At 40.8% G+C, this 17,851-nt stretch overlaps 1 protein-coding gene across 1 annotated transcript; it reads left to right on the top strand.

The window, feature by feature from the left end:
• The first annotated feature begins 265 nt into the window (after positions 1-265).
• Positions 266-17,195, top strand: LOC137231158 (tripartite motif-containing protein 43-like). Its single transcript, XM_067751689.1, is given in 7 exon segments — positions 266-710; positions 2,152-2,208; positions 3,925-4,027; positions 12,797-12,859; positions 13,427-13,902; positions 14,021-14,348; positions 16,014-17,195. Coding segments are annotated over 7 exon segments (1,656 nt in total). The 5' UTR covers positions 266-299; the 3' UTR covers positions 16,232-17,195.
• Positions 17,196-17,851: the final 656 nt, after the last annotated feature.

Here is a 17,851-nt window from a genome sequence, read left to right as displayed (position 1 = left end):
GCTATAAATTAGATCAAACTCCTGAGGCTCATGTTGTCTAGAGGAAAATAAGATCTCAACAAACCTGAGGTTCTCCTTTAGGTAGGGAAAGGAAGGCAAGAAGTTGTGTTGGTTTGGCAGCTGGGAAAATTTTCTGTAGCTCTTGAGAGTTCTCTTTGTGTCTCACTTTTCCATTTGTCAAATGAAAAATCCTTCCTAAAGCAGTGTATTATTCAGTGACAATCTGTGTCTGATATTCCTTGGGCCTTTTTTGTCTTTGGGATAGAGGAATAAACTCCTGATTTCCTTCCCTCAGAAAAATGGACTCAGACAACCCAGAAGCCTTCCAGAAAGAGCTCACCTGCCTCGTGTGCCTGAATTACCTTCTAGACCCACTCACCATAGGCTGTGGACACAGCTTCTATAGGTCCTGTCTCTGTCTTCTCTGGGAGCAAGCTGAAGACCCTGCCAGTTGCCCAGTGTGCAGGCAACGATCACAGCAGACAAACCTCAAAACCAATTTTCTTCTGAAGAATCTGGTGTCCATTGTCAGAAAAGCAAATCTCGGGCAATTCCTGAACTCTGAGGGACATATGTGTGGGACCCATAAGTAGACAAAGAAGATCTTCTGTGAAGCCAACAAGAGCTTGCTCTGTTTGGTCTGCTCTCAAAGTCAGGAGCACAGGGCTCACAGGCACCGTTCCAGTGAAGAGGCTGCTGAGGAATGCTGGGTGAGTGATGTCTGTGCAAGCACTTAGAGAGCTGGAGGATGGTACAGCCAAGAGATTAAAAGGATATTACAATCAGGACTTCCCTGGTGGCACAGTGGTTAAGACTCCATGCTCCCAATGAAGGGGGCCCAGCTTTGATCCCTGGTCAGGGAACTAGGCCCCACATGCATGCCCCAAATAAGAGTGCGCATGCCACAACTAAGGACCCAGCGAGCCACAATTAAGAACTGTCACAACGAAATAAGTAAATTAACTATTTTTAAAAAAAGGATATTATGATCATAATGATGATTAATCCCTGTCTTTACTGAGTGTCAGGTACAGACCTAATTAGCAGTGACAGAGCTATGAAGAAAATCCTGCAGCATACCTGCCTTTATGGAACTTGTATCCAATGGCTGGGTGATAAAGTTAATTAAAATTATTTGGGTGATACATTACTATGCTCAAGGCTCTATAAAGCCTTCATTTTGAGAAAGAGTCTTTGTTTCTAAAATCTACAAGTGCAAAAAGTCTTTTCCATTGGATACAGGTTTCCTGACTCTGGACAAAGAAGGAAGATGCAGTACATTGGAATCAGCAGGCAGCGAGCATCACTACATCCAAATTCTGATGCAAGATGCCAAGCTACCTGAAAATTAGCCATGCTCAATAAAATCCTGTTCCTTTCCCTAGATCTAAGATTCCCTGATGGTGTGTGGTTCTGTAGTGCGGAATCTTCTAAAACTGATCCATAGTGAGGAAGAATAGGGGAATGTGGTGATCTGTTCTGGTCCTTCTAGTCTTCCTCTAGGTCCTGTACCTGACCTTGTTCCCACCTCAGGATCTCCACCTACCCCACCCTATTTACCCTTCAAGTCTGTCTTCAAATGCCACTCCTTTACACTAGCCTAAGTTTATACTTCATTTTATATTCCTTTAATATACTCCCTTTTTTCCCCTTTCATACACTGACCTGAATTTTAACTACAATTCCTGTAGCATTTATTCAGTTCCTTGCTCCCTGACTATAGCCTTCATAAGGGTAGGCATGATGTCTGTCTTGTTCATGGCTACTCCTCAGTACCTAAAACAAGTGTTAATAAATAAGCAACAATATAATCAAGGAATGTATTCAGATGTACTGTTCACAGTATTGAAAATATGTTTACAGATTGAAAGGCAGAAAGTCTCAAATCACAGTGACAAAATTCCAAGTCAAAATACTGTTTGCTAGTAGATATGAATTTAATCATCTAGAGTGATTGCAGGGAATTCCATATAAATCTTAGACCGACAACATTTTATTTTCATTCTTAGCTTTCCGTTTATTCCTGCCTGTTCTCTCCTGTTACTGGCTAATTAAAAGTCTTACTATTCATCTATATCAAGATTTTCTAGTTCAGGGCTTCTTCAACATCAGAACAATTGACAGTTGGGACTGGTTTTTTCTTTCTTGTAGGTCTGCCTTGTAGGATGTTTAGCAGAATCCTTGGTCTCTACCCACGAAATATCAATGGTAACTTCCAATTGTGACAACCAAAAATTTTTCCACATATCAACAATTGCCCTCGGAAAGAAAAAATCACCCCCATTTGAATCCACTGCACTAGTTGATGGAAAAAAGTAGATGAGACGTTGATAATGATGAAATAATATTTGTATTTTTAGGTATGACAAGAAAATTTAAACATAAAATTCTCTTCCTGTGTTTGTTTGGGCCTCCTCTCTCCCTCCCTCATGTGCAGTGTGCATCTGCATTCCACACTAACTAGACCTCCTCAAACATGGGGGTGCCCACTCGAGCATAAAGATCCTTTGCTTCCCTTTCTTCTAATGTTGGCAATGTAACTTCTTGAAGAAGAACATTCTTTCTCAACTCTGTAAGGGATCATAACGACTTGCTGCTAACTTTGTATGAGTTACCTGGACTGTGTATCTTTGGTGAACTTTATATAAAATATCAATATGTCATTTGGATGTATGATCCCTTTGTCCTGAAAAGTTATGTGACTGTTCCTTCCATTTCTAACAGGTGGAATAGTTCTCAGAGCCCCTGAGGGTCTGTCTCCTGGGTTATACTCCTCAGTTTGGCTTGAGTAAAATGCTCTTTTTTTCCCTTACCTTGACTGTTAATTGAATTTTCATTGACAATAAGATCCATAAAGTAGTTTATATAGATATGCTAACTGATTCCTAAAGTTGTACCTAAAATCTAGAGCATGTAAGGCAGTAACACAGAGGATAGTGGAAAACTTGCTTATAAGAATTTAAACATATAAACAAATAAATAATAATATGGAAGAGAAATACAAAAAAAAAAAAAATAGTTCTACAGTCCGGCCACACATTGCCTAAAAAAAGACATACTTTTTGATATATACAGAATTACAGATTTGCGCTCAAGGATAGGATGTTGAGGGGAATAATAGACTCTATGGTATGTTTTTACCTGGTTGATGAAGAACAATGTTACTACAGAATTGTTGAGAAATGATGTCAGATTAGTCTGAACATTTACTGAGGCAATGGTTCCTTCACTCCATATGAGAAGCTTCCCTGGACTCTAACTCTCTAGAAACTGTGCTGATCTTCCAAGTACAAGGCTCTACAAATCAGACAAATTTTTCTTCATCATTCTTTTTTGATTTTTACAGGCTGCTTCCTTTCAGTAAATGTGATCTTTCTACTTAAAAGGATTATGTTAATGCAGGTTAGTTGTGGATGTTTCCCAGGTATCTTGGAAATGAACCATCGGTGAGGGGAGAAACTCACATAGGAAGAATTCCTCGTGGCTGCAGATAAAGTAACACAGAGTGAGTGATGCTTTTCCTAAAATGGGATTGAAGGAAACAATTGCTACTAATCTCCTTTCCACATAGCAACAAGTCTCTATTTCCTTATGATTTTCTCTAGTAAGAAAACAATAAACTTAAGCCCTTCCCTTTAAAACAGTGGCATGCTTGTACAATTCAGAGTCCCCCGAAGTTTGAAAGTTTTCATGCTCTAAAAGACAAATGTTTTAGGTGAACAGAAATTAAATCTTATAAAAAAGATAGAAAATTAAGAGATAAAATGTTTAAAAAATATAATAAAATATCAAAGAGATATGAGGAAATTTGACCAAAATCACACATCAGGAGTTGAGCTGGGGACGAAAATCATATTTTCTGCATTTTTCATTATCTAATAACAGGAACTATATTTAACATAATCTTGAATCCTTAGTCACTAGCAAGGAATCAAAGGAAAGCCGACAGGAGGAGAACCTGGGCAGTCATCTCCGCTAATTCTTAGTATCTTTAGCTGCAGTGATAAAGGTCAACTATATGGTGCTGGTAAAATCGAGCTCACATGGTAAGCACTCAGTTTATGCTTTCAAAGTACCTTTATTTTGCCATTATTCCTCTCATTTTCCTTAATGTTTCTTTAAAATTATAGCTTTCCCAGGAATTTATCATGGGCCATGTTCTCTTCTCACTTTATACATTCTCTGTTTTACATGTTTATCTCCCTTTTTAAACTACACATATGCTGAATTTTCTGTATCAGTCTTTTTATTTCCATCGATAATCTTCTCTGAATAATTTTTTTTTTTTGAAGAATCTTGTTTTGAAAAATCTCTGACACAAAAAAAGAAAAAAAAAGTGACCAGCTAAATAAATAAATAACCTCTTCTGGGGATGAGAAGACTCACATGATGGGTTTAACTGGCAATGTTCCCAGTGGTCTCACCTTGATTTCATTATTCAATTGTAAATATGACCCAGATGACATTAATTCTAATAAAGGTCATCAAAACTGAAAGATGTAGAAATGGCTTTAGAATAAGTAATTCTTGATATTATAACTAAGAAAATGTATCCAGTACACATTTTCCTCACCTTCTAATCAAAGACAAGTCCAAAGGCCCATAGTAGCTAATTCTGCCAGTATGTACAACTAAATGCAAACTAAATAAGAAGAATATTAGCTAGAAAACTTTCTTTGAAAAGGGGCAAAATTAAGCTTATGAAATTCAAGGTGTAATGACTGTTGCTCACTGAAATTTGAGTGTCAACAGAAAGCACTCAGGAATTTTAGGTGGAAATGGAAAGAAGTGATGAGTTGAAAGCAAATAAAGTAAAATTATACAATCTGAGATCACCTGGAGAGATGCAGTTTGTCAAAAGAAGCTGATAAAGAAATTTGTTAGTTAATGAAGGGCTACATGAAACAGGGGAGAAGAGTAGAGAGAACGTGTTCTATGAAAGCTAGGTAATATAGATGGACAGAATAAGGGCACATTTCTGATAAGTATTTCCAAATTTGGAGAATCAATTCTGACTCAGTCTTCTATTTCAGAGATTCAAAGATAAGTAGATATTCCTTGTCCATGACCCTTAGGAGCCAGATGCTGAAAAGGTAAACACTCGACATCTTGACGATGGTGAAAAGCAGAGTTTACTCTTCTGGAGAACTCATTCCTGGTTCTAACCCAGAACACTATGACATCATTCTTGTTGAAGATCAGTTTATTTTCATGGAACATAACCTCATGTATATTTCTTCTGCTGTTCCTGTCATTGAATTTTTGTCTTCTAAACCAAACCAAACCAAACCAACAAGAGCTTTTAATGTGCATCCAGCACTTCCAGATAAGTTTTGAAGCTTGGTGTGTCATGTGCCTAATCTTGACCCAATAGGGTGGAAACACAACTGCTTTGGAACACAGTACATTATTTTCTTACACTTAGATCCCCTTGCTCAGGATATTTTCTCAGGATGGCTAAGAGATGGCATCAATAAGCTCTTTTTTGTGCACTTAGAAAAAAGCCAGTTATTGAAGATATCAATCTTCCTCTTGATTACCTGTTATATATGAACGGACACGTGAAAGAAAAACAGCCTCTGGGGACTTCCCTGGCGGTCCTCTTCCACTTCAGTGTTCCATCCTTGGTCAGGGTACTAAGATCCCGCATGCCACTCAGGGCAGCCCCCGCTAAAAAAAAGAAAGAAAAAAGAAAAACAGCCTCTGAGTCACAGTCTTTGTTAGAGCAAATCAGCCTGTCCCCTAACTCATTTGAGAGATTTTCCCTTGCCCTGAGTATCTGAAAGAAGTGAACTCCCAGTTTCATGGAATTTAGCACATTACAGTTTATGCAATTTTTTCACATTTCAGTCATCATTTATCCCATGACCATACACCAAGGTATTTTCTTTGTTTTTCTTTCTTGGTTTCTTTCTTTTCTTTGTTTCCTTCTTTATTCAGTTTCTTTTTCTTCTTTCTTACAGAGTATATGTATCATTCTATTTCTAGAAATGTGAATTCTCAATCATGTGTGTTACTCTTTCAAATGCAAATCGGTTTTGCTTTTGTCAGTGCATGATGTTTATATCACCTAATGCTAAGTGATTTTATATATATGCCTATTTAAATCCTGTCTCATGAAAGACAAATATCATATGATACCGCATATATGTGGAATCTAAAAAAAGGGAACAAATGAACTTATCTACAAAACAGAAATAGAGTTACAGATGTAGAAAACAAACTTATGGTTACCAGGGGGTAAGTGTGTGGGAGGGATAAATTGGGAGATTGGGATTGACATATACACACTACTATATATAACATAGATAACTAATAAGGGCCTACTGTGCAGCACGGGGAGCTCTACTCAATACTCTGTAATGGTCTATATGGGAAAAGAATCTAAAAAAGAGTGGATATATGTATATGCATAACTGATTCACTTTGCTGTACACCTGAAACTAACACAACATTGTAAATCAACTATACTCCTATAAAAATTTTAAAAATAAAAATAAATCAATACAAATAAATCCTGACTGTCTCATTCTAAGTCTTGTTTTCTGTTTCCCATCACTAGGAATATTTATCTTCCACTAATATATATTTGCCATCCTGAGGAAATCTCAAAATCCAACGTATAGAATAACATTACAGTATAGTCATTTCAAATCTCAAAATAAATAGAATTTCCTCGGCCTATGAATCTGGAAATCAGTTTATTTCTTACATTTTGTTGACATTATGATTTATTATTTTCATAATATTATGAAAATTTATAAATTTTTATAATATTATGAATAAAATTATAAATTTCATTTTATAATTTTATGATTTTATAAATTTATTAAATTTCATAAAATTATGAAAATTTATTATTTTCCTAAATAAATCATATTTATTTATGATTTATTATTTACATATAATATGTAATAAATAATAACATATTATTTATTATGTTACCTGTATTTTGGAAAACTTTGTTAATGCCAGAAAAATACTGTTTATATTCGCTCTTTCATTTATTTATCCATTCATTCACCACATTTTTATAGTATTCTACGTTTTAAGCATGTGTAAGATAGTGGGAATATAGTAATTAAAAAAATACTGTCCTTACCTTCTTAGTATTTTCAGTCTAGTAGTATCCAAGCATCTAAGCATCCACCAATTTGATGAGAGAAATGGAGAGAAACATATGGTATCCTGGGCACATACTTGGCCTTCAATAGACAAAGGAGGTCAACTAAATTACTTAATTCAGTAAGGGGACATAGCAGGAATGGGATGAAACCTAGAAGCAGTGGCCTTATATTCTGATAGAATTCTCATTCTTATTCAGCACATTTCAACATAAGTACACTTTAAAAATTAAGGTTAAATTGGATATTTAGCAAAGTTTACAGTGACCAGTATCCTACTCTCAGACAGAAAAATCTGCTTCTCAGGTGGTAGGACAAAGATTTAAGCACCAATGCTACCTAACCCTCTCTCTGAGAGTCATGAAAATTATTGATTTTAATGAGTCAGGATCCCAGTACATGAAAGTTAGACAGCTTTAATAGACACACTACTGTCAATGCCAATCTGGCAACACAGGCAGGACGGGGCCACATTTTCAACTCAAAAAGAATAATGCATATGTGTGCCAGGTGAAATTAGATGTATAATCAAAGAAATATTGTGCCAGACCATGCCATATATAGGTATATATGGAACTCTGTTTAATCAATAACATATTATCTATCAATATATCAACTTCTGAGTAATCTAATTTCAAAAACTGTGGAATGGTGAATGTACATATAGAAACGGAGGAACATTTTAGGTTTAAATCTGGACAATGGTTCTCAAACTTGACTGCACGTCAGAATCACCTGGGGAGTTTCTAAAACTCCCCAATTTTAGGCTATGCCCCGGAACATTACATCAGAACTTCTCTGATGGGACACAGGCATCGCCGTTTTCCAAAAATCCTCACGTGATTCCAACGCTCCGGCAAGTTTGAGAATCAGTGGTTTAAAATTCTTCACACATCCCCTACTCACCTCAAGGTGGAAGATTTGAATGATCAGGCATCAGCACTTACCATTTGTTTTTTTCTTCCCTTTGCTCTACCTCAGTGATGATCAGGCTTTATGTGCCCCGGGAATTACTTCATAGCATAGCAGACTCAAGTCATAGTTAATTCATCACGTATCTTGTTAATGGGTGTGTGGGGAGGAAAAATTTTTCTTTCTTCTCTTCTAGATTCTTTGGCTGCTCTAATAATTAAATGGACATATGGCAGATCAACTGGAGAAAAACAAATTTAATTCGTATGTATGGGAGCTCATAGAAAAATGAGACTCAGAGAAGTGACCCAAGTAGGCAGCTTTTATACCTTTTAGACAAAGAAACAATACATTTGTGAAAAATTGACAAAACAAAGAAGTTTTCTCTTAGGGTATTAAATTAGTAAAATAACACAGTTTGTTTATGCAGCCTTCTTAGCTTTCAGTTTCCTATCTTTGGTGATTAGAATATCTTTTTACATTCTGTTAACAGGAGGATACCTTTTGTATGGGAGATTTATTTCCTGCTTTCAGGGGGACAACGAAGGTTCAGAGTGTCCTTCTTGGTTGTCTCTTAAGTATAACCAATATGTCAAAGTGGCACATTTTGGGGTGGCCTGCACTGAACCACATCAAGTGATAAGTTCAGATGTACTAGGAACACATCCTATTACCACCATATGCAAAATTTTAGATCTTCATTTCCTGAAAATTATGAATTCACTACACTCTAATCTTAAATGATCACACTTAAAATTATGAAGAGGTGAGTAAGAAGCATCAGAAGCTCTGGTTAATGTGTAATGCAGATGCACACCGTGGAGAGAGGAGGCCTAAACAGACACTGAAAGGGAATTTTATGTTTAATTTCTCTTGTCCTGCCTTAAAATATAAATTTTATTTCATCAGTAGTTACAGAGGACAAAAGCAATTTTCAAAGAAGCTGAGCGGGAAGCAGGCACTAGAATGGGAAGAGGTGGGTGTCAAAGGAAAGCTTCACTTGATGACTGGTACAGGGCGCCCCCAGCTGGTTACTCTGACTGTCATACTTTACCAAGATTTTTTAAAATGCAAAATACTTTTAAAAAAATAAAAATATTTATGGGGTCAGAGCAAGAGTACAAATAGAGGTCCACATACCACATGTCAAATATTTAAAATGTCTAACTACGGCTAGCAAACTGCTAATAAATATTCTTATCCTCACACTTTGGCAAACATTTAACTTCATAGAGACATGGAAGGCTGGTTGATATTTATAGTTGTTGGGCCTTGTCATGGTGCTGACATGGTTCACCTGGGGAAAAGCAATCCAGGGAGGAAAAGTTCAGCAGCCCCCGGTTCAGGTGGGAATTTGGGAGTTCCTGATAGGAGAAATTCTAGGAGGTAAAAAAATGTGCAGACTCCTCTACCTGTAGGATTGGATTGGGTATATCTGGAGAAGATCAGAGAAATGCTCCACTGCCCAGACACAGGCAACTCTTCCACCCATCACTGCTTTTTTTCTCTGAATTTAAGAAGGGAGGACTTCCTTGGTGTCCAGTGGCCAAGACTCCACGCTCCCAATGCAGGGGCCCCAGGTTCGATCCCTGGTCAGGGAACTAGATCTAACATGCTGCAACTAAGACCCGGCATAGCCAAATAAATAAATAAATAAACATATTAAAAAAAAAAAAAAAAGATGGAAGAATGTTCTGTTCAGCGACCTTGACAGAAAAAGTGCTCTGCCCCCATCCCCACAACTACTAGGCTCTCACTTCCCTTCCTTCCGAATTCCCATAGTCCACACCTTGCCCATTTTACTGACTCCATGCAGTGATGTTGGAGGGTCAGGAGAACTGGGGGACTTGCTGCTTCCAAAAGGTAACAATCCATTTTGCCCACACTCTGCCCCATGACCCTGCTCAGCTGGGTCTCCTCCTGCTGAGGCCCTGTCCTATGGCCCCAGAACCAAAAGGCACCTCCTGCCCTATCCCTTAATAGCTAAACCCAGGGAAACTCCCAGACCTCAAAGGAAGCAGAGGAATGGTGACCTCTTAGGGGAATCATGCATATACACAAAGTGGGACATCCTGGAAGATGGGGCTCCCTCCCTCCATCTCTCATCCAGCTCAGACTGTTGCTGGACCCAAGGGTTTCTGCATAGCCAAGGCAGTGCTCTAAGAACGCTGTGCCAAGCTCTGAGCTGATTCTTCAGAATCCACAGTTTGGTTTTCCGTGACTGCACGAAGAATATTTGGAACCAGTGGTAAATAGGATGGAGGTTTGCTCAAGGTGGCAAATAACTCCCCGCATAAACAGAGAACTAAATGGACTGAGACATAAGTCGATATAAACTCCATACATGAGTACAACGCCTCTTCCCTTCCCTTGGCCCAGAGGGTCGCTGAACTGGCCATCTCATCCTTTCTCTACTGTTCCCCCTTAGCTGGCATAAGGAGCGCCAGGCAGAGAATCTCCGGTTCTGCTCTCACTGGGAAGCCTTGGGGGGCTTGATATGGAGTGTGAGGGACAGGAGAAATCTCCATTCTGGTGGCCAAAAATGCTGTTACGTTAAAGACTTACACTGAAATACAAAAATAAATCAATCAATAAAGCACATCCTCCAATACAGAATATAAACAAACCTCAGGTAAAACATTTCTGACTTTTCCAACAGGTTTTCTAAAGTCACTAACTGATGAAATAATGTGTTCTAGCTTTTTTGTAAGTTGTAAAAGTCCTTGATGTCCAGAAATTTAGATATACAGGTGGCATTCATGGGTGGGTTTGTTGTAAAATCTGTGTCTCTTGATGAGATGATGTTTGGGGAGATGTGTTTATGAAGATTAGCCAGGGTGTTAAATAGATCTTTCCCTCTGATTTTAAGAGATCTAATTACCCATAGTAACACCCATCCAAAGACCTCTGAAATGCACTCACTTGAAAGAAGTGGGTGTGGTCTTCAAGGACTCAATATAAGGAGATTCAAGGAGCCAAATTCATTCTTCTTCAGAACAGAGTGATGGTGTTTGGAGCTCACTGACTACAGTGACTTCTGAAAGCTTCCATTACCAAACTTGGAAGCCTTGATCTTGAGCTGACTTCACATTATTACTTCCCCAGCAGGCATTGATAAGACTACATATATATATTCCTTAGGTAAATACACAGTTTACATAAGAGGAGTCCATGCTACTTTCCCAAAACAAACAATAATATAATAATCTTAATTTATCAGCAAACTGACGTAGTTTCTATGGAATGCTCCCATTTGTCAAATTTTAAAAATTACTACATTCTTTCAACCATTTTTATGAATTATTTTGCCATCTTGTCTTGCTACATATTTTTGGAATAATTCGATGATTAATTTTAGGTCTATTATCTATGAATTCCTTGGTTGTTTATATAGATTATAAGGACTCAGAAAGTAGTTTCCAGGGATCATGTAATTGTTTACTTAGTGTAGATCCTAAAAATGGGTTAGGAGCATCTTGTTCTACTCATATAAATGTATTACAAGTGGTAATATGTGTGTATGTTAGAGAATATTTGACAAAAGATAAGTAGATAATGCAGTAAATTACCTGAGAAAAAAATTGTTTTTGAGTGTTGGTAAATGACCCTTCAGAAACCTCTGACTTAGAGCAAGCAATAATGAATGTGTCTACAGAAAAGTGACATTTGTAACTGTGCATAAGTATCAGAAATTAGAGTGACCATTCATGTGGTATAGAAATTCAGATCAAATAAATGTTTTTTACAAAATAAAAGTTTAAAAGCATTATTTGTTTTCTGGTGTTGATTGTCATTACATGAGAGTTACATCATTTCACAATAGGAAGGAGTTCTTGATAATAGTTCCAAAGAACTTAGGATAATCCCTTCTCCTTAACTTTTTGTTTTTAAATACAAGGGTGTCAATAATAAAGGTAGGAGGGCAAATTTAAAAACTTACTATACTCACATAAGAAGACTGAAATCCAACCCACTTTTACAAAGATTAATCCTATTAACTCATATATTCAGAAATTGAGTTTTAATGGTGATTTCTGTTTGAGATAAAGGATATCAAAGAATATTCAGTTTGTGACTGTGTCTTGTGTATGCACAATTTCATGCACTTTAATCAGTGAGTTGCAATAAAGGCATTTTCTAGATCATGGGTGAGGGACAGACGAAGTGGCATTGTGTACATTTCTTCATTTTTACAATCGTGTTTTTAAAAAATTTTTTATAATCTAAGGATGTTGTTTTATTAGCCATTACATCCCCAAGCTTTGTTCCTTGAACTGTAAATTTACCAGAAAATGCTTGTTGACTCAATTATCATAGTTACTTAGAGAACATGCTGCTTGCATTTTGTCTCATCTTGGAAACCTATGACTTGTGGATTTTAATTTGGTCAAAAGTGTGATTTCTGGCTCCCACATTTACCAGCAGGGTAATTTTGAACAAGAAATCCTGATAGAATGGTTGTGACACTTAAATGAAATAATGAAAGTAGAAAAGCTTAATTAACTACCCTTTGTTAAGTCAATCACTGGCTGGTACTATTACTGATTGATTTTTCAGACCAATTAGGACACACTGCCTGGAGCTATAAACTGAATGAAACTCCAGATGTGAAAGCTATTTGGAAGAAACTAACACCACAACAAAACTGATTTTCTTATATGCAGAAGGAAAACTGTTGGAGAGGTGGATGACTCTTGGTTAGGAAACCTTTATAGGAATTTAAAAACTGATTTTGACTGGAATATTCTTTTCTCCCACAGAGACGATTTCCTTCAGTAAAGAAATAAGCAATCACAATATCTAGCTGTTTGACAATGTGAGAAGTTTGACGTGTAGACATGACCATCAAGATGTATCTTTGAATTCTGAAGGATCTAAATGTTTTTTGTTTTGTTTTGTTTTTGTTTTTGTTTTTTTTTGCGGTATGCGGGCCTCTCACTGCTGTGGCCTCTCCCGTTGTGGAGCACAGGCTCTGGACACACAGGCTCAGCGGCCATGGCTCACGGGCCCAGCCACTCCGCGGCATGTGGGATCTTCCAGGACCGGGGCGCGAATCCGTGTCCCCTGCATCGGCAGGCGGACTCTCAACCACTGCGCCACCAGGGAAGCCCGGATCTAAATGTTTTTTGGTATGGTCCACTGTATTGTGAAAGAATTATTATTTTTTTTTACTCGAAGTATAGGTAATTTACAATGTCAGTGTTAGTTTCAGGTGTACAGCAAAGTGATTCAGCCATATATATATATATATTTAATATATATATTATTTTTCATATTCTTTTCCCTTATAGGTTATTACAAAATATTCGGTATGGTTCCGCGTGCTATAAGGACCTAAATATTTTAATGTACGTGAAACATCATAAAACATCACTGATGTACTACCCGAGGAGCGGCGGGGATGCACAGAGGCGCAGGAGGAGAAAGAGGCGGGGAAGAGGAGGAGAGTCGCCGCTTCCCAAACACTCTCCGGGGGTCTGTGCGCGACGCCCGCCGCCAGGAGTCCCGACCCGGCTGCCCGCGGCCACTTCCCTCCCGCGCCTGCAGCCCAGGAACAAAGTTGCCAAGAAACAGCGGGCCGGGGGCGCAGCGGGGCGGCGCTCTGGCCTCTGCGCGCGCCGCTTGTGGTAGGCGGCGGCGCGGCCCGAGAGGAGGCAGCAGCAGTTGGAGTGCTTGGCCGAACGCAGTAGACGTAGCCTCGGCGCGGCGGGAACGGCGGCCGAGGCGACCCGACGTCGCGGCGCCCAGACCTGAGCCGGTCCTCAGACGGCAGCCGCGGTGCCCGAGTGCTTCCCGGGGGCCCCAGGCGGCGGCGCGAGCCCCGGAGAGGAGGGGGCGGTCCTGCGCGCGGAGGAGCGGGAGGCTGGTGCTCCCCACCCCCGCCAGCCTACCTTCTCACCGAACTCTCTAAAAATAACTCCGGCCCGCTGGGGCCGGGAGGAGCCGCAGCCGCAGTCCCCGAGCGCAGTCGGGTAGGCGTGTAGAGCCAGGATCCGGAGGGAGCCTTCCCGGCCGCGCGGAGCGAAGTTGGCGAAGGAAGCAGGAGCTCCCGGCCGCCGAGCGCCGCGCGACCCTCGCCCCGCCTACCCTCTGCCGCTGAGGTTTGGCTGATTGGGCCGAGGCGGGCGGGCGGAGCGCGCAGGGCGGAGGCGGCGCCCGCGGGCGCAGAGACACCCTGGCCCGGGCCGCGGGGGCAGATGGTGTCCTATGTGGATAACAGCTTCCGCCAGGCGGTGATGAAGAACCCAGCTGAGAGGACCCCCCCCCCAGTTGCTGACTGGATAATGACGCATTCTCGTAAGCGTTGGGATGGTGACGACAGGGGATCGTGCTGCCAACCGTCTTCAGAAAAATAAGCCCTCCTGATCCTTGGGACCATCAGACACTTAGGATCTAACGCTTGAAAGAGTTGCTTCGCATGTTAGGTATTGGATGCCATTTGTTCAAATCCAAATGCTCTCCTCTGCCGGTGTAATTGTTTAATGAGGGGAGAAGAGAATAAAATAGACTCTTCCACTGGCTGCCTTGGGACAAGGCCCAGGAATGGCACCTGGTACCGTTATTTATTTTTTATTTTTTTCTGATGGAGCCGTCACATCTGGGGATTGTAGATAGATTGCACATATTCATCAAACGTGTGGAACATGGATGATAATTTTACAAGGAAAATTCATTTCACAGTGTCTCCAGAAAGTTCCTATTCTAAAGGGTTGCTTTATCAAAAACAAGGAATATCCTGCTTTGGTCGTGTTGCACTGCCTCTCATGTGCCTTCTGCGTCTGTTTGTTTTACAGTTGTCAATCAGTCTTCTGCGTCTGAAAATGCACGTTCCATGGCTTCCCTGGTGGTGCAGTGGTTGGGAATCCGCCTGCCAGTGAAGGGGACACGGGTTCGATCCCTGGTCCGGGAAGATCCCACATGCCACGGAGCAACTAAGCCCATGCACCACAACTACTGAGCCTGCGCTCTAGAGCCCGCGAGCCACAACTACTGAGCCCACGTGCCACAACTACTGAAGCCTGCGCACCTAGAGCCTGTGCTCTGCAACGTGAAGCCACCACAGTGAGAAGCCCGTGCACGACAACAAAGAGTAGCCCCCGCTCGCCACAACTAGAGAAAGCCCGCGCCCAGCAACAAAGACCCAACGCAGCCAAACATAAATAATAAATTAAATAAATTAATAAAAGAAAATGCATGTTCCCAGTCACAGTGTGATGGAAAAGCAAATTTCAGTGAAATGTTTCAATGCCTTTCATTTTTTGAAGTTCCTAGTGAAATCACACATGCTGAGAATATTAGAACCTAGCAAGGTGGGTCAGAAATTATGTCAAAGGCCTTTAGTGGCAATTAGAGAGTGGGGAAGTGGTGTCTTTGGTTGGTTGATTAGAATAGTAATGACTCGAATGTGTGTGTGTGTGGGTCACCAAGCAAGACTTGAAGAGACAAAACCTCCACTGTGACAGCGTGTGGATTGTGCCAAAGAAATGAACTGTTAAACTTTCCTGTTTCCGTGCCCGTTGTGGAGAACAGAGTGAAAACCGACCAGCACAGAACTTGGCCTGAGTCAGAAGTGGGCCAGCTACTACTGAACGGCAACGTGAAAGCTTCGCTGAGGGTCTGAAAGCAGCACATTTCCTCCCACCACACCTTCATAGATCGTCACCTTAGAGAAACCTACCAAACATTTTGAACGTTCGTAAGTGTCTACCCTACTAACTTTGATGCTCATTTGGTTATTACTAATGCAAACTCATGTCTATTTATTATTGTTTTAAAGAGAAAGTAGTTGGAAATGTGTTCCATCTTTACCTGGCTTTTCAAAAATAATCTTCTAAAAGTTTGAAATTTACTCAAAAGTAAAAAAAAAAAACAAAAAACATCACTGTTGTGGTGGGGATTACTTGACCTCTGGCAACCATTACTGGGAGCCGGATGTGGGTGACTCTTGGGACTCTAGGCTGCTGTAAGGGTTCCTAGGTAAGAAAGAATGGTACACTGAATCTGAGGACATATTTCTTCTTTTATGTGAGGGGGAAGATAATCATGACTGTCTCTTGACCACTTCCCCAGTGTTGGCAGTATATAGAGAAACCTATAGGCTGGGTTGGGTTTGTGTGTTCCTTGATAATCACAGTGGAAAGGTGAGGTGTTTTAATACTGTTAAAATTTCCTTCATATGGAGGTGCCCAGTTTGATCCTTCAGTTTTCCTGTCAGCCCTTTGTTAAACACTGGCCACATATAATGAGGGATAAATCAGGAACCTGACTATACCCAGCAACTCCCTATCTGAGAAGACCTTCCCAGTCGAAGTAAATCAATAATACTTTATTGTTGTTTAAGCTTTTTCTACTTTAACCTCCTTTTATTGCTATTTAATATGAAGATACCACGAGATAAATTTTGTTGGTTCCATCTTTTTAAAAGTAAAGTCATCTCTCATGGCCGATTATCTAGAATATATGCTGTGGTTGCTCACCTGTTTTGTGAGCTGGATGTAGTTACAAAAATATATGTGTGGTGTGTATGATTCCAACTTAATGGTCTTTTTTAAACTCTCAGTTGTTTTTTCTTTCTTTCTTTCTTTTTTTTTTTTTTTTTTGCGATACACGTGCCTCTCACTGTTGTGGCCTCTCCCGTTGTGGAGCAGAGGCTCCGAACGCGCAGGCCCAGCGGCCACGGCTCACGGGCCCAGCTGCTCCGCAGCACGTGGGATCCCCCTGGACCGGGGCACGAACCCGCGCCCCCTGCATCGGCAGGCGGACTCCCAACCACTGCGCCACCAGGGAACCCCTAACTCTCAGCTTTATTACCAAGGACAGACTCTCAGACATTTCATTCAGTCCTCAATTCTTTTTTTTTTTAATATAAATTTATTTATTTATGGCTGCGTTGGGTCTTCGTTGCTGGGCGTGGGCTTTCTCTAGTTGCAGGGAGCAGGGGCTACTCTTCATTGTGGTGCGCGGGCTTCTCATTGCGGTGGCTTCTCTTGTTGTGGAGAACGGGCTCTAGGCGCGCCGTCTTCAGTAGTTGTGGCTCGCGGGCTGTAGAGCGCAGGCTCAGTAGTTGTGGCTCGCGGGCTCTAGAATGCAGGCTTAGTAGTTGTGGTGCACGGGCTTAGTTGCTCCACATCACGTGGGATCTTCCCGGACCAGGGCTCAAACCCGTGTCCCCTGCATTGGCAGGAGGATTCTCAACCACTGCACCACCAGGAAAGCCCCAGTCCTCAATTCTTCAGAGATTTTACCTATACATATTTTTGAAGCCGCGATGGATTGATTGATTGATTGAAGAGCAATTAAAGGTCCTGCTTCATACAGTTCATGCCTTGGGGACCAGGCTGAGTTTTGTCTCACATTTCCTTCCTGTTCTCAGTGAAGTGACCCTTCTTCACCCAGGCTCAAGCCTCACCTTTCTTATGAGGCCTTCCTACCCCACCCCGGCCCAGGCGTTGCTGCAGACTGAAGTGCTTTGTCACCACTGCTGCTGTCTGCTTCCTTCTCCGGATTCTGAGCACCTCACTTGCAGGACTCTCTTCGTTGGTTTTACAACTTGAATGTCCTGCCTATAACGAGATGGGGCTTTACGCAGTGAATTAGCACGTTTAAGGTAAGCGTGGGAGGGATGGAGGTGGCGTTTAATTGATGAGCAGGGCTGGATGGCAGTCTGGCAAGAAACACAGGGTTGCACATCGTGGACAGAGTTGGTTACATACAATCCCCATATCAGTTGGAAACCATCTCCCTACTCTTGTTCTGGTATATCCTACTCACTAATTCACCCTCAGAGAGAAAAAAAATCTATTTTACAGGCAAAT

Source organism: Pseudorca crassidens, chromosome 9, assembly GCF_039906515.1.
Source record: "Pseudorca crassidens isolate mPseCra1 chromosome 9, mPseCra1.hap1, whole genome shotgun sequence".
NCBI classification, from domain to species: domain Eukaryota; kingdom Metazoa; phylum Chordata; class Mammalia; order Artiodactyla; family Delphinidae; genus Pseudorca; species Pseudorca crassidens.
Note: the sequence above shows the minus strand (reverse complement) of the source record. Positions and strands in the feature narration are given on the sequence as shown.